At 53.7% G+C, this 27,031-nt stretch overlaps 10 protein-coding genes across 10 annotated transcripts; 4 read left to right on the plus strand and 6 right to left on the minus strand.

Moving 5' to 3' along the window:
• Nucleotides 1–597: 597 nt before the first annotated feature.
• Nucleotides 598–2,846, minus strand: PG998_009467 (uncharacterized protein; the record flags this gene model as incomplete). Its single annotated transcript, XM_066876283.1, has 4 exons — nucleotides 598–662; nucleotides 723–1,537; nucleotides 1,592–2,505; nucleotides 2,532–2,846. The coding sequence occupies 4 exons, from the start codon at nucleotides 2,844–2,846 to the stop codon at nucleotides 598–600; spliced, it is 2,109 nt and encodes a 702-aa protein (XP_066728439.1).
• Nucleotides 2,847–3,860: 1,014 nt separating this feature from the next.
• On the minus strand, nucleotides 3,861–4,394 carry PG998_009468 (uncharacterized protein; the record flags this gene model as incomplete). Its single annotated transcript, XM_066876284.1, has 1 exon — nucleotides 3,861–4,394. The coding sequence occupies one exon, from the start codon at nucleotides 4,392–4,394 to the stop codon at nucleotides 3,861–3,863; it is 534 nt and encodes a 177-aa protein (XP_066728440.1).
• A 163-nt stretch (nucleotides 4,395–4,557) lies between these two features.
• On the minus strand, nucleotides 4,558–5,043 carry PG998_009469 (dehydrodolichyl diphosphate synthase; the record flags this gene model as incomplete). The annotated part of the gene is made up of 2 exons (XM_066876285.1): nucleotides 4,558–4,755; nucleotides 4,822–5,043. The coding sequence occupies 2 exons, from the start codon at nucleotides 5,041–5,043 to the stop codon at nucleotides 4,558–4,560; spliced, it is 420 nt and encodes a 139-aa protein (XP_066728441.1).
• Nucleotides 5,044–6,311: 1,268 nt separating this feature from the next.
• Nucleotides 6,312–7,195, plus strand: PG998_009470 (DSC E3 ubiquitin ligase complex subunit 2; the record flags this gene model as incomplete). The annotated part of the gene is made up of 2 exons (XM_066876286.1): nucleotides 6,312–6,566; nucleotides 6,635–7,195. The coding sequence occupies 2 exons, from the start codon at nucleotides 6,312–6,314 to the stop codon at nucleotides 7,193–7,195; spliced, it is 816 nt and encodes a 271-aa protein (XP_066728442.1).
• Nucleotides 7,196–8,946: 1,751 nt separating this feature from the next.
• Nucleotides 8,947–9,660, plus strand: PG998_009471 (uncharacterized protein; the record flags this gene model as incomplete). The annotated part of the gene is made up of 2 exons (XM_066876287.1): nucleotides 8,947–9,117; nucleotides 9,181–9,660. The coding sequence occupies 2 exons, from the start codon at nucleotides 8,947–8,949 to the stop codon at nucleotides 9,658–9,660; spliced, it is 651 nt and encodes a 216-aa protein (XP_066728443.1).
• Nucleotides 9,661–9,679: 19 nt separating this feature from the next.
• On the plus strand, nucleotides 9,680–11,863 carry PG998_009472 (involucrin repeat protein; the record flags this gene model as incomplete). Its single annotated transcript, XM_066876288.1, has 2 exons — nucleotides 9,680–11,566; nucleotides 11,666–11,863. The coding sequence occupies 2 exons, from the start codon at nucleotides 9,680–9,682 to the stop codon at nucleotides 11,861–11,863; spliced, it is 2,085 nt and encodes a 694-aa protein (XP_066728444.1).
• A 1,129-nt stretch (nucleotides 11,864–12,992) lies between these two features.
• PG998_009473 (CFEM domain) lies at nucleotides 12,993–13,970 on the minus strand (the record flags this gene model as incomplete). Its single annotated transcript, XM_066876289.1, has 2 exons — nucleotides 12,993–13,757; nucleotides 13,890–13,970. The coding sequence occupies 2 exons, from the start codon at nucleotides 13,968–13,970 to the stop codon at nucleotides 12,993–12,995; spliced, it is 846 nt and encodes a 281-aa protein (XP_066728445.1).
• A 5,165-nt stretch (nucleotides 13,971–19,135) lies between these two features.
• PG998_009474 (Ribonucleoside-diphosphate reductase large chain) lies at nucleotides 19,136–22,030 on the minus strand (the record flags this gene model as incomplete). Its single annotated transcript, XM_066876290.1, has 5 exons — nucleotides 19,136–19,179; nucleotides 19,236–19,541; nucleotides 19,570–21,739; nucleotides 21,799–21,956; nucleotides 22,012–22,030. 5 exons carry the CDS (start codon nucleotides 22,028–22,030, stop codon nucleotides 19,136–19,138), a joined length of 2,697 nt encoding a protein of 898 aa, XP_066728446.1.
• Nucleotides 22,031–23,257: 1,227 nt separating this feature from the next.
• PG998_009475 (uncharacterized protein) lies at nucleotides 23,258–24,682 on the plus strand (the record flags this gene model as incomplete). The annotated part of the gene is made up of 3 exons (XM_066876291.1): nucleotides 23,258–23,350; nucleotides 23,405–23,582; nucleotides 23,646–24,682. 3 exons carry the CDS (start codon nucleotides 23,258–23,260, stop codon nucleotides 24,680–24,682), a joined length of 1,308 nt encoding a protein of 435 aa, XP_066728447.1.
• Nucleotides 24,683–24,914: 232 nt separating this feature from the next.
• PG998_009476 (centromere protein Chl4/mis15/CENP-N) lies at nucleotides 24,915–26,510 on the minus strand (the record flags this gene model as incomplete). Its single annotated transcript, XM_066876292.1, has 1 exon — nucleotides 24,915–26,510. The coding sequence occupies one exon, from the start codon at nucleotides 26,508–26,510 to the stop codon at nucleotides 24,915–24,917; it is 1,596 nt and encodes a 531-aa protein (XP_066728448.1).
• Nucleotides 26,511–27,031: the final 521 nt, after the last annotated feature.

Consider the following 27,031-nt stretch of genomic DNA (forward strand, 5'->3'; position numbering starts at 1 on the left):
ACTCCCACTCTTGCATCGTTAGCCATCCATCCCATACAGCAGCAGCCAACACCGGATTGCATCACGTCGCGTCCAGAGGGCTAAACGTCCATTTCGTTAACTAGCCGTTTCCACGGAAAAGAAAGAAAGAAAAAACATCACCAGCTGGTTCCAATATATTTTTGATCTCCATTCGAACAATGTGTGTATACATGCACTCACTTGAAGAGGCTTCTATCCGACAAGCATAATGCTGCGGCAGGTTGGGATATCCAGCCATGTACCGCGTTCGCCCGCCCAATTAAACTCCCATTTCATATCCTCATTACGCCTCGTTCGAGTGCTGTTGCTGTTATAAAAGGTCCCCAGGATATCAACATTATGATTTATCCAGACGACGCAGGTCTTTCGTTCCGCCCGACGCCAAAATCGACCCCAAATAGGCACCCAGTGCCAGGAATGGCCGTGATAAAGTATCTTAACAATGCGCAACGCTTGCGCCACGGAGCAGGTATTCGTTCCAAATACTGTCCTCGCCAACGCCTGAACTCCTTCAAATGTGATTGTGATCGCTCAATGTTATACGGAAAGCAATTAGATGCGCCGTGGCCCGCTGGCTCACCTGCCATTCACCTTCTTCCCGTTCTTCATGCGGTTCTTACAATTGTCGCAATACCATTTGGCTGCAAGCAAAGTTAGCGCCCGACACATTTTCACTCGACGGGCTACGACTGTGAACTTACTACTAGAACTGGGTGCCGATTTCAAACCAACACATCCGAGATGGAACCACTCCTTCTCGCAATCGTCTGCATCGCACGCCACCATCTCTCCGTAGGAAACACCGTTGCAATAACAGTACCGCGGCTCGTTGGCATCGATTTCGCCATCTTCGTCGCCCTGTGCGCTGCTGTGGGCATCCTCGTCCACGGCCTGAGCTGCCAGTGTAGCTTGGGCAGATGCGCCTTTCTTGTGACTCCGCTTGGGCTTGTCAGTCTGAGCATTCCGCGCCGTCCGTGACCTGGCCGCCTGGTCAGGGAAATTCCCTAGGGCTGGCGTCGATGGCTTGCTTGCCCGACCACTTTTGGTCGTCACAACTGTGGTAACGGTTTGCTGTGGAGCGGGTGTACTGTCTGCCTTGGGCTCTGTATCTTCCTTGGCAACAGAGCTCTTCCTGCTTCCGCCCAGAGCTACGTTTGCGGTCAAACTCGGTTGCGGTGTGTCCTCTTTGGGGTTTTCTGTTTTGACTGGCACATGAGTCTCTTTCGGAGGTTTCACCTCAGCTGCAGGCCGCAACCCGTTCTGCGTAGGGATTGTATCGGAGACGGGCGCAACAGCGCCATTAGGCCTGTTTGAAGCTGACGAAGAGGGCCGGAGTTTTGTATTGTCCATGTTCGATACAGTCGAGTTCTGCCGCGCCCTCGACGCAACTGGGCGGGCGGCGGCAGCAGTTGGCGCTGGCGAGCTCCGGACGACGCTCTTCGGGTCGGCAAGGTTAGGCAAAATGGGAGAGGTGGCTGCGAGGGATGGCGAGAGGGTGGAGGGTAACCCGTTTTTGCTGCAAAGAGTTAGAAACACAATACTGCGTTTTTGGGAGTTCGCTAGAACGTACCTTTTCTTTGATTGGCCATTGACAGTAGGTAGAGCTTTACGCTTCTTAGAAGCCGGAGCCGTTCCAATTTCTGGGGTTGGTGTTGCCCTTGGGCTTGATGTCTTCGCCTTTGGGGCATTGTTACCAAAGACGCCGCTCAAAGCCCGCTCCATGGGCTGTGCGCCGTTTGCTGCCTTGTCTTTATTGTTGTCAACCTTACGTTTCTTCGGAGGTGGGTTGCCGTTCACAGGAGGCCCATTGGTGATACCCAATCCAACGGGCGCGTTCGTGTCTACCGCCGCCTTGCGTGACTTGCTGCCATTTGTGACTCTTTTACTCGGCTCGTGCTTGTGTTTCGTATTATCGTGGTCGGCATCGGCATCAGATGCGTGCTGCTGCTGCTGCTGCTGCTGCTGCTGTTGGGTTTTTTGACCCTTTCTTGCAGCGACAGCTTGTTTTCTAGCGTCGCTTCTAGCAGCAGCTTCTTCGGCGAGCGCCTGGGCGGCAGCAGTAATGGCCTGGGCGCCGTCACGACGCGATCTCTCGGCAGCGTTTGCTTTGTTCACCCTGTTCTCGGGATAGGCCCAGTGCGTAGCGCTGCCATATTTAGCCTCCTCGCTGAATTCATTCTCGAGGTGAGGCCAGACGTCGTCGGCGCGACTTAGTTGCTTGGACAGCGCTTCGTTGGCGGTCGAAATGACGTGGTTCTTCTCCTCGAGCGATACTAGCATTTCTTGGATCTTCAGAGCAGTATGGCGAAAGAGCTGACGCCGGGGTAGATTGGCCGGGTCGTACAGCGAAGCATTGTAGCTCTCGTCGGCCGAGGGTGCTGGCGGCAAACTTCCGTTTGTGCCAAACCCGTTCGAGCTGTTCTGGGCGCTCATGGGCGCAGAGGCGGGCGCAACACTGCTCGCATTGTCGGTGGTCGGTCGAGGCTCGGGGGGTTTGATTTGAGGGCGACGTCAACGAGCTGGAAGAGGGTGTCTTCTGGGGCGAAGATCTTGGCGTCGACTTCCTTCAATAGAGTGAAATGGCGTACCAGATCTTTTGGAAGGGAGGTAATGGCGTCAGTGAAGTGTGTAATGGCAGGGAAAATGTCGATGGGCTGATCGTGGCCATGCGACTCCCGACCGGCCAGCGACGCGGCACCGAGCGCAGATGCTGATGATCTTTGAGGATTGGTGCGGGCCTGGCGAGCTGGCTGTGCTCGACGGCTCGAGGAAGGGGTGCTAGAGCCAGGCCCTGCCTCTAAGTGAGGAGGCTTTGCAGCCTTCATGTTGATTCGAATTGGAAGAAGGGTGGTGGGAAGTTGGAGGGCTTTTTGCGTGTCGTGTCGAGGAAACCCGTGTCTCGTTCAATGGTGCTTGGAAGGGACGCCGCAAGAGACGAAAAAAGTTGGATCTCTTCAGCGTCGCGGAAAAACAAGCTGCTGACCTCGAAGTCTGGAATACACAAAGAGGGACTATGTCATATTGCAATAGAAAGTATGAGAACCTATGCGCAGAAACACATGATCGAGGGATGCTACTTGGGAAGCAGAGAGGGGATGCGCAAAAAGCGATCCAAGTGACCAGCTGCAAAAGACCTTGGGTTCGACTGCAACTGCTCGGGAGAATGCTGGTGGATGGGATGGGCTGGTCCGGGGACTTGGATGGGATTGATTTGATGCACAGCGCTGTTCCCGGCACAGCACAACAAGCACAACACGCCCCGGCACCACTAAAAGCCCAGCGAGTTCTGGGCTGTTACCACTACCGGCCTAGGTGCTTTAGCTTTCTCGCTCAATGCGAACGCGCGAATGGGGGGTTCAAGTTTATCCGAGCTGATAAGATAAGATCAGCCGGTATGATCTCATTCTTCTTTTATGTTTTATGCACATCTTCGCTAGAAAGGGGTCACCGTGCTTGAGCTGAGCAAGCCGATTCACGGGACATGCATAAGGCTAAACCAATACTTTGCGACAGCTTTACGTATATTGCCTCCCGCCAGGTGGCAGGATAGCTCGCTGAATATATGTCGTATTAAAAGTACACAAGTTTATATGTGCTATGCTCTCTATGCCTAGGCTTCCAGCCCGCTCATGATCTACATGAGCTTGGTTGGATGTATCGCAGCTGTAACTAGCCTCCGAACAAATGCAACTCCTCGGGGGTGCTCAATCTATAAACGCTAAGATGCACCATCAAACGCAACAGGAAACCCGTCCAGCTGCTGGCGGGAACAGGCAAAGACTGCGCTGATGCTCTCACTCGAATAAAAAAACCTCGCTACTTATGAAACCATGCTCGTCTTACTCCGTCTTGAGCCGCCTGCCTGACCTACCCTCTCGCTCCTTCTTCTGCCTCCACTGCCACTCCAGGAGCACCGGAATGAAGTGCCACAGGTCCATCTCAGGCCAGAAACACTTCAAGAAGAAAATGTGCGTGTCTTCGTGACACTGCCACAGCATAAAGTCACTCAGTCGCATCACGTTACTAGTCCGGATGAAGATGTCGAGTGGAGGGCAGTCAGCCGTATACATGTGGTTGTTGATAGACTCCACGGTGATCGACTCCGCATCCTTGAACGGCATCTCCTTCTCCTTTCCTTTTGCCTCCGTCCGGGGCGAACCAGGGTTCAGCGTCGTTGTGGACGACATTGAATCGTCCACATCTGACTTCGCAGTTGGGTCTGGCGAGGGTTCTCGGAGTGACGTAGATGAGTCTGTCCTCTTAGGCTGTTTGGATCTTATCGTCTCGGTAATTCTAGCCTGCGAAAATGGCCCAGCTGGGGGCTCGGCTGGCATCGAGAACTCATCCACTGTAGCCTTGATGGCTGCTGTCATTTCTGCCCTCGAGGTATAAGGGAAGCAGATGTTGAGTACCGCGCTAAAACAAGAAGCCGTTAGCACAGCTCACCGATGTCCCAACAGCGGTAGACCACGTACTCGGTGTTATGTTTTGTCATCTCAATGGCCCTGTCAACAAAGGGCAAGACATCATCCGGGATCAAGTCACGCTCCCCAGCACGCGAATACCGGCGCCGTATCGATCGAGTAGCTCGCCGTGCTGGCACAGCTGTTCGAGCTTGAGTTTAGCCATCTTCATCAACCCGCTGACTTCCGATTTCGGTCGGTTAAAGTTCTCGATACTGAATGCGTAAACGGTAACGACTTTGACTCCGCACTTGTAGCATACTTCGAGCACCTGTTGGAGAGAGGGAGTTAGCTGCCAGCACAAGGATCGCCAACTGCTGCTTGTCGGTGCATCTACCTTGGCAAGGGCCTCAAAGCCCATATTGTGACCTTCTATCGTCTCGATATGGTTGTTCTTGGCGAAGCGGCGATTTCCATCCATCTCGAAGGCGACATGTTGCGGGATAGGGCCCTGGCGCAGGGTGCCAATCAGCATTTCGCGGGCCTGCCTAAGAGCCCACGACACGGGTGGCAGTGTCGCAATCCATCTCGGGACATTCGCATCCGCTTTAATAGACATGATACCGGCTGTGAAGGGTAGAGTAGGAAAAAAAAATAAGCTGTCGGGTTGAAGTTCAATGAACTGGGTATCTCGGTGGTGTTGGAGGTGCTCGTCGCAATCCTTGGGATATTGGTGGTGACAAACGAAAAGAATGTGTACGAATGCCAGAAGCAGGCTGACAAGATGACTCTATTCGTAACACATAATGTAGCTGCTGGTTCCCTGCCTTTTTCTTCTATTCGCCGAGGCAGAAATAAATGTTCTGTCGAAGGCGAACCAGTTACACAATCAAGGATCGAAACGAATACCAGCCGAAAACGAGCGGAAGGCGACTAGTATTTGTGGTCTCTAGAGGCTTGGAACTACAGTGGAGGTTTTGGTGCCTTCCTCGAGTGCTGCTGTGGTCAAAAACGTTGCTGGTTGCCTTCCTGGACGTGGACGGTAGACGGCACAGAGCTTGGGCCATTCGTCATTGGTTCATTCAATTTCGCCTGTCATTTACTACCCCTGCCCTTGTCGGCCAGTTGCTCTTGATATCTGTTTCCAAACCTCGGATTAGAGCCCGAGGTCGTTGCGATCATGCCATTGAGGGAGGGGATCATGGCCGCGCCTGTAATTTGGCTTGAGTGTTAGCCACTTGGAGGGCATTCTCGATGGGAAGGAGGAGTCTGAACGCTCACCTATCACATCGCCACAGCGGATACGGAGCGCTGCTGCATTTTATGATCCAGAAGCGCGGAAATCTGTTCCAAGCGGTTCGGCGGCATGCGTACGCGCCTCGATATATGTATCTACACACTCATCTCGGGCCATCAAGGTCGAATGCTAGATTGATTTTATTAATGTTACATCGACTCCGTACTGATCGTATCCAACGTGGCTTGGTGGTGAACAAGGTGCTGTGACATGTGCTTTCTGGAAAAGGTGGGGCGGCTTTGTAAGGACCCAGAAGACCGTCGCAACGCCTCATTCGCTAGTTCATCAACCACCCTTGTGCCTAAAGGACAGACTGACAATTCAATTCAGCTCGACTCAATTATCTAGCCTTGCGTTCCCGATACCTCGAGGTCAGTAAGGCTGGAATAACCTCCCACTTTGGGTGCCACGTCCGTCATACTAAGAGCATATTGTATGCAATACAGCACGAAAAGCCACGCCGCGCACACCTCTCCGACTCTCGCAGCATTCGCCTGTCGTTCTATTTAGCTAGCCCTCGGCCGGTCTTCTGATCGCAGTCGGATCTAGGAACGACCCTTGCGATGAAAGTGAACAGGTGACGTGGTATCATGTCTTTTACGAATGCACCCATCTCCCGAGGCCTTGTCTATGGGCTCATTGGCACATCCATTGCTGCTAGTCTCCTGGACGTCAAACACTACTGTTACATACTGGTCGACACCCATCTTTGGAGGTTCCATCAGACATGGCGCGCCTTGATATTCCAGCTGTGTTACACCAACTCCTCCGAGGTGCTCTTCGCCGGCATGACGCTGTACCATATGCGAACAATTGAGAGGTTCTGGGGATCAAGGAAGTATGCTGTAAGTTAATGGGCACGACTGCAGGGACCCGGGCTATGCTACCCCTGGCTAACCAATGCAACCCTTAGTCTTTCATCATCGTGACACTAATGCTTACGAGCATTTTGACCCCGGGCATCCTCGCCTTCATCCTACGGCCACTTACTTTCGGGCTGTTCAATTACCTCCCTGCAGGGCCGACACCGGTCATATTTGCGGTACTCGCCCAATACCATGCTATGGTCCCGCACATGTATAAATACAGGTTGGCAACATCGTCTTCAGCGCCGGCAAATGGGCAAGTGCAGGGTATCACATTCTCCAACAAATCCTACATCTACGTGATGGCCGGCCAACTGGCCCTGTCACAGTGGCCCGGGTCGCTTCTCGGCGCCCTGATAGGTTGGGTTGTGGGATACTCGTGGAGGATGGAAATCTTGCCACGCTCGTTGACCAAATGGCGGCTTCCTGGCTGGATGGTAGGAGTCCGTACGCAGAGGCGAAGCGAGGAGTTCGAGGGCTTGAGGCGAAGGCTAGAAGGGGAAGATGCGTCGACCGCCACCACCAGCGGTGCGCAACCAGGAGGAGAAGCTGGCCGACGTAGAACCATGGGCCAGCAGTTCATGGACACCTTCCGAGGGGCGTTCTGAAATTCGCTGCAGATATAATAAATCACAAGTATACCTGGCGACTATAGTATTCATTTTAAGAGGCAAACCCACTGCGAGGCTCTCCTCAAGTTGTTATCTATAGATACAATAGAGAAATTGGGTAAAAAAAAACGTTCTCGTGACGCCCTTTTATTTACCCGTAGTGGAATAGCAACAGGAGAGAGGTGGGAGCTGGCAGTTGTGAAGTGGTGAAGTATTGCTAGTGTATCAATATCAATATATACGGGTTCTGGCAAGGTGTAATCATAGCCGTAGGTGGCCAGAGAAGACTGACATCAGTCACTGGCGGTGCTATCCAGATTCTGCCCTATCCAACACCAAGCGTTAGCTTATATCAGCTGAGCTGTGACAGCCAGCCAGGCAAAGCCACCTGCGGCCTGCAGCCTACTTATCCCTGACGCCCCCAGCGGCAGATAGGCGAAACTGTCGACATGCAGACAGATATTCAATATATTTCTTTCGACTCGCGCGCGCCACCCGAGCGTGGCAACGTGTGAACGTAGACGGATCACCCTGGCCCCTCAGGATTGCGCACCCCTCCAAATCCCGTATATGTATACATATGCATACCACTCATGGTGCCCGACATGCCAGGCTCGCGCCGCTCGCGAGGGTCTGTGTGCATGCATCGACTTACGACGCATGTAGTATCAACGTGTCTTCGGCTGATCAGCGTTCCGCACAGATGACGCCGGGGTCTCACTTCAAGCTGTGTCCAACTCCCTTCCCTCGTACTCTCTCCGCGAGGATCTGGATATCTCGCTGGAGGGACATTGCTTCCTCACGAGTGCCGAACCCGACGTAGCATTATTTATAGAACCATCTGTGGGCTGGCTTGACACGGGCGCGGGCCACACATGCTAGGCGCCTGCTAAGTACATGCATAGTAAGCAGCGTGCCGATGGCGCGGTAGAAAGTCGTGGGAATGACTACGCAACGAAAACTCTTTTGCTGTTTTCCTTGCAGGCCCGCCACTCGAAGAGTCCGTCCCCAGGACTATTGCCCTTCTGGGGAGGCTAGCTGGGGATTCCGCCAGTGTGGTTCCCAGGCCGCCAGTCATTAGCAGGGGTGCAGAAGTGTTCCATCTGGTCAGCCATTTTCTTATTTTACTTTGGTATTGCCATCCCCCGGGACCTGCATAAGCCGATATTCCTCAGGCGTCTTCGCGCCTGGCGTCCTCGTAAAGTACTGGTACATTTCCCAATTGAAGGAAGCGCGCATGGGATTTCGCTCCCACCCACCCCATCATCCCATCCTTGCACAGCTGTCGTCCAACCCCATACTTGTAATAATCCATCGCCGCCGGCGGGAGCGATCATCAATTCCTCCTTTTCCTTGCCAAACAATTCCCTTAATATACTGGGCCCATCGCTTTTCGCTAGATTTGGCTCTCCCGACCTTCCCTTGCTATACTAAGAGTCCTGTTGGATAATCACAATTTACATTCTTCTTAGCCTTTGTCTTTTTCTTCTCGCCTTTTCGATAATCTCCGCGCTCCCTAATTGTATACCCCGTAAAAAAGTAACATAGCCGCCCGGGAATTTATCCATCGAGTTTCGCGCGTCCCCAGTCCGTGGCACGAAACCATCGATCGATCGTCTGACGAAATACCAACCCGCGGATTAGGAAGAGCATAGGGAACAGAACAAGAGATACCATGTCTTTGCTGTGACGACAAGTGCGATCCATTCAAGCTTGTTATTGTTGCTGGTAGGAAGTCGTAGACCGACATGAACACCCTCGCCAGTCGGGGCCCGGGGGCCAATGGGTACGATGGGGGAGGAATCCGACCGCTACAGCCCTTGCGCACCAATCAAGGGCCGAAACCGAATATGCTCATCGACGGCTATAGGCAAGAGGCCGCAGATGGCGACATGCGCTCCAAGCCGCGCTATAATCCCGTAGGATACACCCGTCTTAGGCCAGGCTCGGTGATCCCCAACATACTAATTCGAGCCGCGTAGATGAACTCCGATAGAATACAGAGCTCGGTGCTGGTAGATCTGAAGGACCCCGTACAGGTGCATCTGCTCACCGAAACCGCCATCCTCGACAGCAAGCAGTACGAAATCCTGGCCCAGGAGGAGGTCGACGCCCTGAAGAAGCAATGCCAGCTCCTCAATCAGCGGATAGACCAGACGCGCTCCAGCTTAGCTATTCAGTCCAAGTATCGGGATGCGGCCGTTTCGATGGCCAGACTATACTCGCCGAACCATCCCAAACGGAAGAGTCTACTAGGAAACCGAGCAAGTGGAGGCGATGCCGCTCGCGAGGCTGAGGCGGAGCGGGAAGCCATCCAGAAAAAAATGCGAAGACCTGGCCTCGGAACTTTGGCAGCTAGAGAAGCGCGTGATGGACCCTCAGAGGAGGCTGCTCGAACACACAGCCGGCATCCTGCAGATGACGCACAGGGTCAACGCCAAGAAGGGCACGTCGACCCCTAAGCTTCCCTTGATGAACGGCATGCCCGCGAGTCCCGGAGAGTATGTTCACCGGGTCCAACGGCAGGAACAGCCTAGAGCCACCAGACGACCTGCTCTTCGACGAAGGAAGCCTGTATCAGTCGATCGAGGACATGGCCAATTTTGGCCCTGGTCTCCCGAACCCGAACCCGAAAAAGAACACCATAGAGATCCCCTTAAATCGCCTGTCCGACAACAAACAAAAGAGTTAACGGAGGAGAGCGAGCGATTACGCCTGGAAAATAACCAGCTACGACAAGAAGCGGACTCTTTGAGGACAGAGCTGGAAGGTATCAAAGGCCAAGGTACCGATCAATGGAAATTAATAACCGATACAGAAAGGAAGCTGGAAATGTTCAACCAACAGCTGCGTGAACTCGTAAGAAATGCGGATCCGGCTAAGAATAACAACTACAAAGCACCTCCTTCTGGTCAGTTAGAGCCTGGCGATATGTTAGGTAGTCATCTGGACTATCTGGAAGGTGCATTGGCAGAAATCGGAAGCAGCCTCGGCAACAATTCCGAAGCTATAGAAGCTATCCAGGCCGCCAACCAGCAGATCCAGGAGGTCCTTTTGGCACACGGCAGCGTTGGGTATCCCAGCCCACCCCAGACAGATGCTGATCTGAACGACCAATTCGACTACATGCAAGACGCCATCCGCGCTGCTGGACAGTCGATGGACAAGGCAGCTCAGCTTTCGATGGCAAGCTCGGCTGACAAGCAGAAGGGGGAGCAGTCAGATGCTGTCCTCATGGGCCTGTGGGATATCATCCAGGCAGGCCTAGCTGACGTCGAGGAGCGCAAGCGAGACCGAAGGAAGACGCGCTTGGATAGGGGTCTCGCCGTTGAGGAGGAGGACATGTCCGACAACGAAGGATTCGACCCCAACGAGACTTATTCGCTGCCGGCCTTCTCTGCCAAGGTCCAGTGGCTATACGCACAAGCGACTAGCCTCCGGGATCAAAAGGGTGTTCTCAAGCGACAGATCAAGCAGCAGCGCGAGCTTAATAGCAAATCGGACGGGGAGAAGGAGGAAGCCATGAAGGCCAAGGACGAAGAGATTGAGCAGATACGCGTTCAGTTAAGCCAAGTAGAGAAGGAGACTGACGACGTACGCCGCCAGCTTTCAGACGCCCTTACGGAGCTCGATACCGCGCAGAACACCCAGAAGCAAGCAGACACGGAACAGGACGCTGCTATCAAAGAAGCGACGGTGAAACTCAAGGAACGTAACGCCAAGATCGCATCGATGGAAGCCGACAGCAGGGACATCCATATCCGCCTAACGACAGCCGAGACCAACATCGCCATCATCTCAACGCAGCTCAAGGACGCGAACGAGTCCAGGGACGAGGCAGAAAAGGCCGTCACCGCCAAGACAGCCGAGCTGAAGGCCAAACAGGAGGAGCTTGACGAGTCGATGGGCATGTTGGCTGAGTATAAGATGCGCGCCACCATGGCCGAGGCAGAGCTCGACGGCGCCTACGGCAGCAGGCGCGAGCGCGCCCTCGAGGCCGCGGCCCTCTACGACAAGGATGGCACCAAACAGCTCCAGGCCAAGGTCAACGAGCTAACGCCGCGCGTCGCCGAGCTCGAGACGGAGCTGCGCGGCACCGTCAAGGACCTCAAGGACATCACCAAGCAAGCCATTGATGCCGAGGCCAAGATTGCCGACCTCGAGGCCGAGCTCGACAAGTCGGCCCAGCAGGCCCGTCGCGAAAAGGAGGAGCTCCAGGAGTCCCTGGACCGCGAGAGGCTCTCGCGTGGCGCCTTGAGCCCCGGCATGCCGGTGTCCCCTGGCGGTGCACGCGGCAGCTCCATCGTCACGGATTCCTACCGCGAAGCCCTCCGCTCCGAGCGGAAGAAGCACGAAGAACAACTCAGAGTAAGCACTAAACAAACACTCCTACTTTTACCCCCTTTACATATTTGCCTTGCTCCCAAACCCTGTCACGAAACAAAAGCTGACATTCATACCAAACAGGGCGAACAAGCAACCCGCCGAAAACTCGAAGAAGAGCTTCGCGCCCTCAAGCGGGCCCAAGGCCCCGGCAAGAGTCCCCCTCAGCCCGCGGCCGTAATATCGAGGTCTCTTTTGCCTCCCTATTCGAAGCCACATACTATCCCTTCCTCCTTTGGGGGTTATATCAAGACCATCACGATTGTTACTCGCTATATATGACCCCAATCACCTACCTTGTCCATGCCATTTCAACTTCTACTACGACCGAGGCCCGGTCAGCCAGCTACTTCAAAAAAAAAACCTCGCTGATCCCCCACATGCCTGCCTGCTTGCAAGATTCTCGTCATCATACATCATACCCTACTTGTTCGTTCACCTGTATAAATTACATTACTCGACGGCCCAAAGCTCTAATCATATCTGCTTGCCCCTTGTTTAGGGGCAGTTTTCTTGGATAATCTGGGCCTATTTTATAGATTGTGCTATTTGTTTTGCTTTCTTTTTTCTCTGGCTTTCTCTAAGGGGCATTGTGGGACAGAGGATGGCGAGGTTCCTCCCTTTCTTCTCGGATAACCGCGTGGTACTTTGCATTGGTTGGGTTTGGAGGGAGAAGACTATTGGATCCCTCTGTTTTGCTGCTTGTTGCCATAGTACATATGTGGTCATTGGGGATGACGAGACAAGAAATGGTTACAGTGGAGTGGCGGTTTGGGCAAACACGCTTCACATGATGTGTATGTATTTTATGTATTCGAAGAGAGCCAATTTGTCAGGCTGTCACGATGCTCTTACCCTGTGCCAAGTCTATTATCGTCTCTTGAACGTGAACGCTTACTGGCAAGTATTATTCAATGCAATAGTATCATACTAAAATTGATCCAGCCCCCTCACATCAGCCTTGTCTTGGTGGATGGATAGTGAATATATTCAAGTTTATATTGTGCAACACTGATCATGGCTAACACAGGCGATTATTCAAGTTTAAGACGTTCAGGATTTGAATGCTGCTAACAGCGTTATTGTCTATTATCAATATTGACTTCATAGCTAGAAAGCCAATCTCCACTGCCTGGACAACTACCGTCCAGAACTGGGTATCTTAAATCATACGGTATTAATGGCCAACAACCACGACCCTCGTCCCCTCCTTTGTACATGATACAGAACCCCAGATAACAGGCCCTATTGTGAGTTCGTTGCGTCGTAAAAGCGATGGTACCTTTCCTTCATCCCCACCCGTCAAAGTCCATGCATGAAAAACCAATATCATTATGTCGTCCGTCATTGCCACGCGCGCCGGAAATGTTGTACGTGTAGAATCGAAGAAATCAGAAAGTCAGGGTCGACCTTACAGCATCATCAGACCGAAGCCGGCAAAGGCGAAGAAAGCACCAGCTGGGGCAACAGTCTTCATGGCAGCAGGGTTGTTGGAAGTGCTGGAAGGAGCCTGGGGGTTGCTGGTGGAAGTCTTCTCAACCTGGGTGCTGGTAACGAAGGTGCTGCCGTCCGAAGTGACAGTGGTCTCAACATTAGAGGTGGCGGTGGTAACGGAGGCAGATCCGGACTGGGACTCGGAGGGATTGGCGCTGCCACTGTTGCTGGCACCACTAGTGCTGAAGAGGGTGGACTGGCCAATGGTGGAGGTGATGGAAGAACCGTCGGACTCAATGGTGGTAACAATGGCCGAGGTGCTGATGGGGATGGGGACACCACCGAAGATGGTGGTCTTGCCAACGGCGGAGGTCAGAGTAGATCCATCGGAAGTGATGGTGCTGAGGATATCGGACGTAGTAATGGCGCTCTGAGAGGCCGAGGCGGTAGCCGAGCCAGACTCCGAGTCGCCCGACTTGCCGGTGGCAGTCAACGTAGTAGTGGCCGGAGGGTTGGAGCCACTGACGGTTCCGCCAATACCCTCGATGTCAACACCGACAGAGGCACATTGAGTCTTGCCCCATGCCTTGACCTGGGTGGCATCGTCTCCCTTGGGGCAATATTGATCTGCGCAGTCTCTAACTCCGTAGATGAAGTTCTTCTGGGAGCACAGGCATCGCCAGTCACTGTCGCCACAGTTGAAGTTCTTGGCCTCCCTCAACATGTTGGGGATACAGACAGTCTAGAACGAGGTAAAGTTAGCAAGTGATATGCGATGACGGCCAAGCCAGCTATTGGTGTATCCAAGAACAGGATGTTCCAGTCAAGAGGGTCAATGCTCAAGCATGCTCGCCGAGTGCAGGGAAATACTTACACCACACTGGGGGAAGCCTTGAGGCCAGTTCTGGGCCGAGACAAGGGCCGAAGCACCGAGGATCATAATAGAGCTCTTCATGTTGGCTGGTTTTGGTTGGCTCGAGAGATCTGTCAATGACGTGTGAGTATTGTACAAATGTGTCTAGTCTGAACAGAAAAGTAATGCTCGAAACGGTGCCAAAAGGTGAAGCTGGGAGAGAAAGCCTGTTCTGCAGAGACTTGTGGCCGTTGCAGATGTTGGGTTGAGAACGATGAAGGCCTGGAAGTGGGAGAGTGTTGTGGAAGAAGAAGAAGCTCGGGAGCAGAGGGAAGGGGAATTTGGGGGGTTCAAATGGGCCTTGGTTGGAAAGACTTGTCTTGGGCAGATCTCGGGAAGGACAAGAAGTGGTAGGGAAGGTGCAATTGGGACGGCAAGAGGGGTTTTGACATATGATGTGTACAGAGTGCGTCTCAGATTCCTTGCGGCAGGTGCAACTGCAAGAGGCTGGACTCTGGATGAGCAAGAGCACTTGTGCAGGTGTGATGTGTGGAGTTGCAACATGGGGTGACCAGAGCACGGTATAGGGAAGGAGGGAGGGAGGGAAGGGCCACCCTTCTTTCCCATCCCGTGTTTCTTAGTTCTGCGGACGGAGTGACAGATATTGACTTACATCTCTAGGTGATTAGTCGGAGTATTAAGTAAGTAGGGGTGGGTTAGAGAGTATCGAGCGAAGACGAGACTGGAGAGGTACCGTGTGGTGGTGTCCAAGAAGGTTTGTTGCAGATGGGAGGGAGGGCAGCAGGTCGTTATATAATCCCATCGTGCATCATGCCCGGGCTGGCGAGCGGTGTTTCCTTGGTCCTACAACCCAATTCAAGCTTGTTCTACAGACCGACGATGCAGACCCAACTACGTAACTACGTAAGTCGTGTGTTGATTCCCTCTTCTTCCATGGCAGCTTGCTATTCGCTAGCACATCCCACACCCATGCTATACCTGTTTACGTTAATTTGCAGCCGCTAGCAGAACATCGTGGTTGCATTGGTCTAGTCTAGTTGGACCAACCACCAACCTCCCTCCCCCACTCACCCTAATGCTGCTGCCCCTGCCCCTGTCCTGATATCCAGGAACCCACATCCCTAGCTAGCATCATGGGCATCGATGTCCCCCCCCGACGAGCCATCTCTTGCATCGCTTGCTAGCAATGGCCAGCTTAGCAGCAGGATCGTTAAGGTTTGTTTCCCGCCCGCCCGCTTTGGCTTGACAGGTTCGATAGATGGCTGTGGCTTTAACCGCACGTTCATCTTAACCTGCCATTGCTGAGCTCATTGTGGGGAGGTGTGCCCCGTTTTCCGCTTCTTCCTCCTCCTCCTCCCTCGGGCAAGCCCAGCTCCTTTCAGGTTAGTCGGTGTCTTGGGGAGAGGATATGCAGTGATATCAACAGAGTGCACAATGTGATCCATCCTGGGCTGTCCGTCACGGCGCCAGCCATCGAGGCAGATCTACGATTACACGGTTGCGACGGCTCCAATCGAGACTCAACAGCGCTGAAAGAAGAAACCACAGCAACGTCAACCAATCTGCCAGCCTTGTTTGCTTCTTCGAGCTGCGCGACACGGCGTCAAGGTTGATAATGTCTGCCAAAGCCTTGTCTTTTCTCTAACCCCAGTCGCCTACCGCCGCCTGCCATTACCATGCTGTAATCGCAAATCGCATAGTTCACCCGTGCTATTCATTAAGATTTGTTCGACCGACAGCATGTACGACTAAGCCGGTGCCCCTGCCGTTTCCCGTCGATGATATCCTGTTTTATACCTGGCACCTGGCCTAGCTCGGATGAACATAAAGTCGTACTACCAAGCAGGCTCATCTCTCGCTCAAGTTCACTTCCCAGACTGACGTCTTCTATTTGATTTGATGCGAAGCATTGACCAGCAGGCCTAGCGAACTATTTCGTCAGTCCCAGTGTCTCTCTGTGTACTGGCCTGGCTAGCTGGCTGGACATACATACATAGATGAAGTGTATGCAATTACGGCTGGGTAGTATGTTTCACGGGAGATCGAGTTTGAACTAAAGGGCCCGCAGCTGCACATACTTTACTTCGATGGGTAACAAGCTGCTGCTGCATGGCTACCGTACATTGCTTGCTTGGCCATGGAGTCCATATCGGATGATAATGCACACATACGACTGACTGCTGGATGAGCAAACAGTGACGGGCCGGCAGCGTCCACCGACTTTCCCATGAAAACCTACCCCAAAACAAGGCACATCCATGAATTTTCTTCTGGGAGGTGGGAGGGCGCATGCGTCGCATGGTGCATGGGTTGAAGTCAAGATTTGTCGATCCAGGTGGCTGGAGCTTGGTTGTTGGCAGCTGCTCATTGGCCAGCGGGGCCTGCGACGCCACTTACCACTTGTGGGTTAGACTGGCTTCAACTTTTCCAATGGCCAATGTTAGGAGACGAGAAAAAAACCGGGAAGCACGCTCTTTGAGAATGCAGTGACGACGTGGATCGACATGGAAACAACACAGAGCCAGGTACCAAGCCGACAACCAGATGACTACACCGAGGCCATGCTCCGTGCTCCGTGCTCCGTACTCCATACACTCTTGCCTATCAATCAATAGATCAATAGGGGTGAATATCATTCTGAAGAATCTGGGGCTTCCAGCTAGCGCAACCGCAAGTGCCAAATCCCGCGATGCGGTAGAATCCGTGTTGATGTCATATGGTTGCCAGAAAGGGAACTGCTCGTTGCTCGAGCTGCCTACTGCATCGAGACTGTAGTTGTACGGATGTATGTAACCCCCCACCTGGCCTATCCCTGTAGCCACGCACGGCGATCCTGGCTGGAGATCTCTCCAATCTTCCAACGCTATCCAGAAAGATGATGGAGCCCCAGCCGGCGCCAGTCGTCTTCATCTGCTACGTAGAATTGATACACCGACAGCATGCAGACAGACGAACGGCAGAAGTATGCCGATGATCCCCATTGGTTCAGCTCAGCCATCAGTGTTGAGTTTCGAGTGACGAAATCGCTTCCCCCTCCGCTTCTCCCTCAGCCCCTCCGCCTTTCGCTGGCAGAGCAAGGTTCAGCTTGCAGTCAGTCAATCCCATGTAGGTGCGCCCCTAGGCCTCTCTGCTGCCAGCCTGTTTCCGGCCATCCGTCTACTGACCTCAGAAAAAGTCCGTCAAGGATTCGATGGGCATCACCTGGACAACGACTACAAACTTACCCCCACCACGACGTGAGTCTGGGTCTCTCTAGTGCGGAAATGACGAGATCAACAACACACCGACCGCGACATCAGGATAGTCACATCAAGTAGTGATGAATAGCTGAGTTGGCGTTGCTTCAACCTGGCTTACGTACTCCCTACCTGCAACTACCGCCAAACATCTGGTTCGCGTCCAAGCCTACCCACAGCAGGTGCCGGCTAATGGCAGCAGCAGAGGCCTCCGTTCGGAAAGGACGGGGAGTTGCTGCGTTCTCGTTAGGTGAAACTCGACTGGCGCATGTAAACGGCGGCCAGTATACAGGACGTAACTCGGATTCTCTGCCTGTCTGAATGTATTCCCATGACCTCCAGCGACTACGACGACGCCCTAGGGGGAGAACCAACAGCTATGCTTCCATGTACGGACGTTGACCTCGAAATTTCCTCCAGAAATGACGGCGTTTGGGTCAACACGAACCGATATGTTGCCCAGAAGGGATTTCCTCTGCCAAGCGCAGCCCGATCGACGAAGGACTGATGATGGGTTAGTTGCCGTTCTGGCAAGGCCAAGATATCCATGATTGTTCAGGCATGACGTCTCTTTGGACGCCGAGAGCCATTGTCCGACTCTGGCGTTTCATCGCCTATCACAGCGTCAAAAGAAGCTTACCTGCCTTGGTGGCCAATCTGGTTACTCGATTCTCCGAGTTGGTTGTGTGGCGATGCGTCGTAATGCTGGGCTGAGCCCGAAGTACTGTCACCCAGCCCAGCAAAGGCTATACATGTTGCTTGTCGCGTTACCTCGGTCCTGCCACTATCGGGGAGAAGAGTCGGGTTAGCACGACCATGGATGCCTATGGCTTTTGTGTAACTACGCGAAATCTCGATATCCACTTCGACGTCGTTCAAGGGAAATTTGGCCGCCCAGCTTGTGGTTGCGGCGAATCTCGGCATGTTCGCGAGTACATTGCATAGGGCACAGGAAGTACGGCCTCTTACCGTTTTTTCACCGACAAGTTAATACCCGATTCTTGCAGAATATAGCCTGCAGCCTCTAAAGCGGTCCTGAAATGGCTGCCATGTGGAGTGAAAGAAAACAACGATTGCAGGATATGCTGTGTCTGCTGCAGGCTAAACCTTCATCTTTGCAGAAGCCCATCCAAGCGAAACCCGTGGTGAAAAGTATGTATCTTCATGTGGTCGCCCTGTCGTGCCGAAATCCATATGAGATGCGAGTACAAGAACCACCAGCTGCGCAGGCTGTGAATGAGGATATTTTTCTGGATGAAACATCAATGTCTCGCAATTGACTCTTCTGCTTTGATAGTTTGTTCTAGAAGGCCAACCGCCGCCCCCTGTCCTCCAGCCCCTGATCTAGGTTCCTGTCGCCTACTAGCAGGCAGCTACCAGCAGCTACCTACCACCTCATACGAACACGTAACTTTAATAGAGTCAGTCAATTGACACGTTGGAGGCCCCCGGTGGTGATTTCTTTTGTTCACCCTTTTCCAACTTGGTACCCTGACACGGGCGATATCCACGAGCTCAGACGCCTGGGGAATTGGCTGTGCTTTACTTATATCCAGCTCTCAGCACGCCGGATAAAACGCATCACAGTATGAGCCAAGAAAGGCCAATGGGTTATTTCACTAATTGTGTTCATTGAGCTCATAAGCCACCCTGCCACCATGCCCATGAGAAGCACTGCGGCAGGCCAGGGGCTGACTGTACAAAAGAGAAAATACAGAAGACCCAATTCATCCAGGCCATGCGGAATATCTCTACCATAGGGGGGAACCCCTAACCGCAAAAGGGGAAACAAGAAACCTTATCCATAATACAATGCATCGATGCGTCAACAACGTTCAGTACCTCCCCGCTTGGGAGACCTCGCACATAAACAAACCCCCTACCCAAAAGCCCATTGAGGCCATAGGGGGTGTTGATAGTAAACAAATCCCAAAACATTATGTATATCCATCATCAGCCGTCTCATATCGTCGTCTCTTCCTCAAAAACCTTATCGTTGCTGTATAGCATTTAACCACTGCACATCACGCAAGATTCGGGGTTCTCAATGCTGCCTATGAAGCTTGTCAGTCAAAAGTTTATTGTAATCGGAAGGTGGGGCGCAACTTACAGGCCAGCACAGCTTCGTTGTAAATGTCAAACTCACGCTCCTTGCTCTCCTCACCCGTGTCCTCTTCTTGACCAGGCGTCTTCTTGCCCTGGAGAACTGGCTCAGACTCGTCCTTGACCTTCTCAGCCGGTTCAGTGGGTAAAGCCTTAGGGCTCTCGCCTTCTTCAACGTCGGCCTTGAAAGGAACGGTCTTGAGTGGCGAAGGCGCAGGCTGCTGGGCCTTGACCACAGGCGGGGGAGTAGTGCTTGGTGTGGGCATGCCACCAGGACCGCTGGCAAGGTTGTTGCTGGCCATAGGCCTAGGTCCTGCCGAGGGGGAAGAAGGGTGAGATACGTAGCTGCTGCCGGACGGGGGGTGCTCGCTTCTTCAGGGCTCCTATCCGTGAAACTTGGCTATCCTCGACCTTCAACTGCTCCTGATCCACGGTGAATTGGATAGGGGCGGCGGCGGCTTGCGTTCTCAGATAGTACATGCCCGTCTTCAAACCAAGCTTCCAGCCGGCGAAGTGCATGCTGGTGATCTTGCCCATAGTGGGGTCACGCATATGGATGTTAAGGGATTGGGACTGGTCAATGAAGGCACCACGGTCGGCGGCCATCTGCACAACAGTTCGCTGTGAGATTTCCCAGACAGTCTTGTACAAAGCCTTCACCTCGGCGGGAATGTTGGGGATGTTCTGGATGGAACCACCCTCGGCGATGATGCGGTTCTTCATGTTGTCAGACCAGAGACCCATGTCAACGAGATCCTTGAGTAACCATGGGTTGACAACTTGGAATTCACCAGCCAAGACACGGCGCGAGTAAATGTTGGATGTATAGGGCTCGAAGCACTCGTTGTTTCCCAGAATCTGAGACGTTGAAGCAGTAGGCATAGGGGCCATCAGCAGACTGTTGCGGACACCGTGCTGCTTGATTTGCTCCTTCAGAGAGGCCCAGTCCCAGAGATCAGACGGGGTGACATTCCACATGTCGTACTGCAGAATGCCCTCGGAGACGGGGGAGCCCTTGTATGTGGAGTAGGTGCCCTCGACTTGCGCAATGTTCATGGAAGCGGTCAAGGCAGCGTGGTAGATGGTCTCGAAGATTTGCTTGTTCAGCGTCTTGGCCTCCGGTGATTCGAAAGGCATGCGAAGAGCCAAGAAAGCATCCGCAAGACCTTGAACACCAAGACCAATCGGCCTGTGGCGCATGTTGCTGTTGCGTGCCTCGATGACAGGGTAGTAGTTGACGTCGATGATCTTGTTGAGGTTACGGACGACAACCTGTGTGACTTCGTGGAGCTTCTGGAAATCGTACGTGCCCGAGTTGTAATCAACAAAAGCGGGCAAAGCCAACGAAGCCAAGTTGCAGACGGCGACCTCATCAGGTGCCGAGTACTCTATGATCTCAGTGCACAGGTTGGAGCTGCGGATGGTACCCAAGTTCTTCTGGTTGCTCTTGCGGTTGGCGTGGTCTTTGTAAAGCATGAAGGGGTTACCAGTCTCGGTCTGGGCCTCGAGGATGGCGTACCACAGCTTCTGGGCCTTGATCGTCTTCCGACCCTTGCCCTCGGCCTCATACTTCGCATACAAGGCCTCGAACTCGTCACCGTATACATCAGCGAGGCCAGGGCACTCGTTGGGGCACATGAGGGTCCACTCTCCATTACTCTCGACACGCTTCATGAACAGATCGGGGATCCATAGGGCAAGGAAAAGATCACGGGCACGGATCTCCTCCTTACCGTGGTTCTTGCGGAGGTCAAGGAACTCGAACACATCAGAGTGCCAAGGCTCCAGGTAGATAGCGAAAGCACCGGGGCGCTTGTTACCGCCCTGGTCGACATAGCGAGCAGTGTTGTTGAAGACACGGAGCATGGGCACAATACCGTTAGAGGTACCGTTGGTGCCAGCAATATAAGAGCCTGTGGCTCGAATGCGATGAACATTCAGCCCAATGCCACCGGCCATCTTCGAGATCATGGCGCAAGTCTTCAAGGTGTCATAAATTCCGTCAATGCTGTCATCCTTCATATCGACGAGGAAGCACGAGGAAAGCTGGGCTTGGGGAGTACCAGCGTTGAAAAGAGTAGGAGAGGCGTGTGTGAAGAACTTGCTGGACATGAGGTTGTAGGTCTCAATGACCTTCTCAACGTCATCTCCCCAGATGCCGACAGCAACACGCATGATCATGTGTTGGGGTCTCTCGGCAATTTGGCCGTTAAGCTTCAGGAGGTATGAGCGCTCCAGAGTCTTGAAGCCGAAGTATTGGTAGTTGAAGTCTCGATCATAGACAATAGCTGAGTCGAGCTCCTCCTTGTGCCGCATCACGCACTCGTATGTGTCCTGGGCAATCATGGGCGACGCCGTGTTGTTTCTGGGGTTGACATAGTGGTACAGGTCGCTGACCACAGAAGACCACTGCTTCTTGGTCTGCTTGTGGAGGTTGGACACGGCAATACGTGCAGCCAGGATGGCGTAGTCTGGGTGGGTGACGGTCATGTAGGCGGCGGTCTCAGCAGCCTAGAAGAGTAGCAAGTCAGCAATAGAAATAGGAGGGTATTGAGACCAAGTAGACGTACGAGATCGTCGAGCTGTGCCGTAGTAACACCTCCGTACACACCGGAGATGACCTTCTGTGTGATGGCGACGGGGTCGACATGATCGGCGTCAAGTCCGTAACATAACCTCGAGACACGAGCAGTGATCTTGTCGAATTGGACACGCTCCTGGCGTCCATCTGTTTGGCTATCAATTGGCTGCAGCAGAGACATAGGGGGGGACTTGATACATACCTCGCTTCTTGACATACATGGTGAAGAAGGCTGAGTGTCTTCTGGCCCGAAGCAAAGGACGGTGAGGGAGGGCTCAGTTAACACGGTGGATGTATGAGCGAAGTTCTTGATCGAGGCAGAATGGAAGATGTAATTATTGAGCCTTAGGAAGCTGCGGGCAAGAGCATCTACTGTAGAAGAGAAAATAGAAGATGCTGGTCATGTACGGTGTTGGGTGTTGTTGAGTAGAAAGTTGGGGTGTTGGAGGAACAACCGTCGAGTTTGCAAAGGCGGGCCAATTTAAATGGAAATCGCGTACGGACGCGCCTTTGAGTGGTGGGAAACGCGTCGGAAACAAGCTCGGATCAATTGATTGATGTGTGTAGGCACTATGTAGGCACTATGTAGGCACTGCCTGAAGGCATTGAAGGTACATGGAATCTCTTACCACTCGGGGTGCATTAATCAGCCCGCCAGGGCAGGGATAGGATTCGGATATGGGGATGGATGGGCTTTTTGGACGCCTAGTATCACGCCAACCGACGCGCTTTTTTTCACTGAAAACCACTTTACGCGCACATTGGTGGGGTGTTGGGACCCCCGTCTCACACCCCTCTCTGGACATCTGGCACTGAACAGGCTTTGTTGTACTTTCGCCGTGAGGTGATTCGTGTAGTCATGATATCCAATCCCTCGTCTCACCGTCGTGTCTTCTTTCCAGCAGTGTCCAGAGGACAGTGAGCGCAACCTACAGACTGCTGTCACCCTGCCCCTTTATCCACGCCAGTGTGCACCGTCGCATTTTTCGATTCCGTTGCCAGGTCAAGCCCCACGCACCAAGTGCGCGTTTCCCGGACAGCGTTCTGGGGCCTGTAGAGATTTCCCGGCCTGGATTATAAAGCAATCTGTCCCTGTGTATGGATTCCTCCTACCATACTAAGCATTGCAGCTGCATTTACACCAGAGCACGTGGTCAGTGCATGCATGCATGGGTGATAACAGTATATCGATACGAAACCGCCTGCACAAAATGCTAGCAACTAGTAGCTGACCACAGCCTTATGTGACCGACTGTTCAGCTGCGCCGTGAGTCACCATCGATCTGACCTGCGTGTAGGCTAGATCAATGCACTTTTATCGTGTACAAAAGTTGGTGGTACAACGTAGTCTCTCGTTGATTGTTTCTTCCAGTCCCAGGGCTAGATCTTTTATCCCACCTTGTCCAACCCGCTTTTGCGCGAGGCCCATTTCGTCATCGGTTCCCATCATGGCGTCGGAAATATCCCCGGCTACGTCGACTTCGACCCCGGCCCCGGAGCCGGCCACTGCAGCCCCGGCCTACAAGCCTCGCTACATTGATGTAAACTCGTTATGAACACCAATGCCCTTGGTACATGCTGACTGTTCTCCGAAGATTGGTATCAACCTTGCAGATCCCATATTCCGTGGCAAGCACCATGGAACGCAACGGCATCCGGATGATCTCAGCGCTGTCGTATCAAGATCTCAAGAAGTCGGATGCACCAAGCTGATAGTGACGGGCTCCGACTTTACCAGCTCTAGAGAAGCACTGGAGATCGCAAAGGAGTATCGTACGTGCGTCCTGGGATGATATTGCTTGAGAAAAGCCCCTTTTGGTTACTAACTGGATCTAGCCGGCACCGTCTATACAACCGCGGGCATCCACCCATGTTCCAGCGCCATCTTCAGCAGCGCCAACAAGCATGAGGACACGGACGGCCACACCATGCCCTGTGACCCAGACCCAACGGCGCCCATCCCGGAGGACCATGAGCCCGACCACGAGAAGACGCAAAAGATCGTCTCGGACCTGCGCCAGCTGCTCGAGGACGCCCACAAGAGCGCGCCGGGCGCCCTCGTCGCCTTCGGCGAGTTTGGCCTGGACTACGACCGCCTGCACTACTGTTCGCGCAAGATCCAGCTGCACTCGTTCGCGGCGCAGCTGGACTTGGTCCTGGCCCTCAAGCCGCAGCTGCCCCTGTTTCTGCACTCGCGCGCGGCGCACGGCGACTTCGTCGCGCTGCTCAAGGAGAAGTTCGGCGACAAGCTCGAACGCCTCGAGCGGGGCGGCGTCGTCCACAGCTTCACAGGCACCGCCGAGGAGATGCGCGAGCTCATGAACCTCGGGCTCTACATCGGCACCAACGGCTGCAGTTTCAAGACGGCCGACAACTGTGCTGTCGTGAAGGAGATCCACCTCGACCGCATCATGCTGGAAACGGACGGGCCCTGGTGCGAAGTACGCCCGAGCCACGAGGGGTGGAGGCTCCTGGTCGAGCAGACTAAGAAACAGCAACAAGAGCAGCTGTCGTTGTCCGCGTCGACGACACCGGGCACCTCGACGCCCAGCAGCTCGGTGGCTGCTGCCGCCAGTGATAGCGATGTTGTCATTACCACAGACGGTTATGTCAAGAGGCCCAGTGTTCAACAGCAATCGCAGAAGAAAGGCAAGAAGCCGCAAAAGAAGGAGCCGGAGATCCCCGAGCGTTGGAAGACGGTGAAGAAGGAGAAGTGGGTGGAAGGTGCTATGATCAAGGGACGCAACGAGCCCTGCATGATCGAGCGCGTGAGCAAGATCGTGGCGGCTATCAAGGGTGTAAGCGAAGAAGAGGTTTGCGAGGCGGCTTGGAAGAATACGGTTCGGGTGTTTGGACTGGACGAATCGGTATAAACATAGACATTTAGAGTAAGCATACTGCGAATGGAAATACCCCTAAATCTATATGGTATGAGATGGCTGGCGCACTGGCAATAGTAATTTTAGGAAGGCAGTCTTGCTCTTGGTGAATATCCCAATGGATTCTACCTATACCCATCAGGCCACTTCCATATCCCAATCCCTAGCTGTGCAGGCACTGATACATCATTAATCATACATCATGAAGTTGGTGGCCTGCACAATATCACAGCCCGGAACCTTTGTGGCCCCGTATCCTACCATACCGCACAGCCCCTATCGTAACACCTTCCTCGCCAGTCATCCAGCCAGGCATCCGCTCTCCCTCCACGATGCCCGCTTCTACGAGCTGTCGGATACCGGCAAATACGTGGCTGCCGTGGAAAGTGAGCCGAATTTTGGGTTTCCATGCCCATGTGTCTCCTCCCACATCGTCATCGTCTCCCTCCTGTGCCCTATCGAGCGCGAGGTCGACCCTACTCCTCCGTCCTTTCGGTTTCTTCAGCTGTAATGAGTTGTCGTTGTCCATTTCTTCTTCCCCTTCTTCTTCCTCGTCTTCCACACCTCGTCTTCCTCCTCCGCGGTGACCGCCTGCTGCAGAAAACGAATCCTCGACCAAGATATCAACGCGCTCGATCCCCTTGGCGTCATCTGCTTTTGCGGAGTCGCCGAATCTGGCCTGCGCCACCAGCCTGGCTCGTTTGGCTTCTAGTCGGTACTTATCGTGCGTGGTTCTTATCGACAACGCGCGTTTCTTCCGCGCACCGTTGGCCAACTCCTCCGATGGATCCTCGTCGGACAGCGGCGGCGTGGGCAAGGCGGGATTGAGCGGCGACTCCGTCCTCTTGTCGTCGCCGGCATAGATGGACCATCCGCCACCGGCAGCGTTGGCCCGGCCGGCGCCGCGGACGTGGAGCAACTCGGCCAGGTTCCGGGTGGTGAGGTTAGTGGGACGCAGGGCGTAGCGCTCGCGGGGGCGCGACATGGCTTTGGGGATGCCCTCGACGACAAGGGTACGAAGGGATTTGGACTCGCCCGCCGTGGTGGTGCCCGTGCTCTGCGAGTTAGATAGGTAGACGTGAGGCGAGGCGTCGGGAAAGGCGATATAGATGGTCCGAGACGCGTCGAAGCTCGTGGTGGCGGCGGCGGCGGCTCGATTGCTTGCCGTCCGGTGCGAGGCGGCCAGGCCCGTATTGTAGGGCGAGTCCAGGATGAAGATGCGCAGCAGCCACAACGGCATGCCCGGGGGCCGGTCCAGGTTGTAATGGGCCTTGACGTCCGGGAGCACCTCGGCTTGCAGGTTCTGCACAAAGGTGGACGGGTGGAAGCGCGGGATGTCCATAGACCCCGAGTCCGGCTTCTGGGCCTGCTGCTCGGCGGCGTCTTCTGACGAGGGCGTCTTAAGCCGCTGGAACTTGTAGGCCGTCCACTTCAGGGAGCCCGGGTGGTCGTAGAGGTACTGCACATCGGCCATGGCCAGCTGGTACAACGTGACGCCCTTGCGCCAGTCGCCCTCGACGATACGATCCACAACTTCGCGCTTGCTCCCTTTCCTTTGCTGCATATCACTGTAGATTTCCCGAAGCTCCTCCAATGAGCTAGCTGGCGGGTAGAAATCATCCTCGTAGTCCTCCTCTCCATCTTGAAGCAAAGGTGGGCACAATGCTTGGTTTGACGGGTCTAGCCAGTCCAACACCATGGAAAGGAGAGACGGCCGGGATAGGCGATTCAGCAGTTTGACCACCGCATTATTCGAGGTCTCTACTGGCAATGATGATGGCAGCCTGGCGGTTGTGGGAACAGAAACAGAGAGGCGCGCCATCTTGCTGCATTTGCTTCCTATGTTGGGTGTTTCGCAAATTGGCGGTGCTGGTGACCAACAGTGGCAGATAACGCGTCAAAACGCGTCAAACTTGCAGAGACCAAAATATGTACGTGTTTCAAGGATACAGACTAAAATTGAAGTTGAGTGTTGCAGAGGCCAACTCTTGACAAGGTCCTGTATCAATAATTTACCGCGTCAATACTGCATCCCCAGTCCAATCTTGACAGAATTGCAGATGTAGTGAGAGGTAGAAAGCACATGGTTTACATTTTAGTACATAGATCGATCTCTATGCACACGTTATGCAAACTTATATAAGCGGCTAGCAGCCCCACGAACCAAGATCCAGATCGCTTGGCCTGTTTCCTGTAGGACTGGCCCAGCGGTTAATCCCAGGTCAGATTTACAGAGCAGGGGCCGAATCGTGGGAAACTTGGATTGAGAACAAACCTTTGTAGATCATGAATTGTCTGAAGTGAGATTACTTTGCAAAATGCTGGGTCCAGGTTGACTGATAC

The sequence above is a fragment of the Apiospora kogelbergensis genome (assembly GCF_038363985.1).
Source record: "Apiospora kogelbergensis strain CBS 113332 chromosome Unknown utg000006l_segment0_segment0, whole genome shotgun sequence".
Taxonomy (NCBI): domain Eukaryota; kingdom Fungi; phylum Ascomycota; class Sordariomycetes; order Amphisphaeriales; family Apiosporaceae; genus Apiospora; species Apiospora kogelbergensis.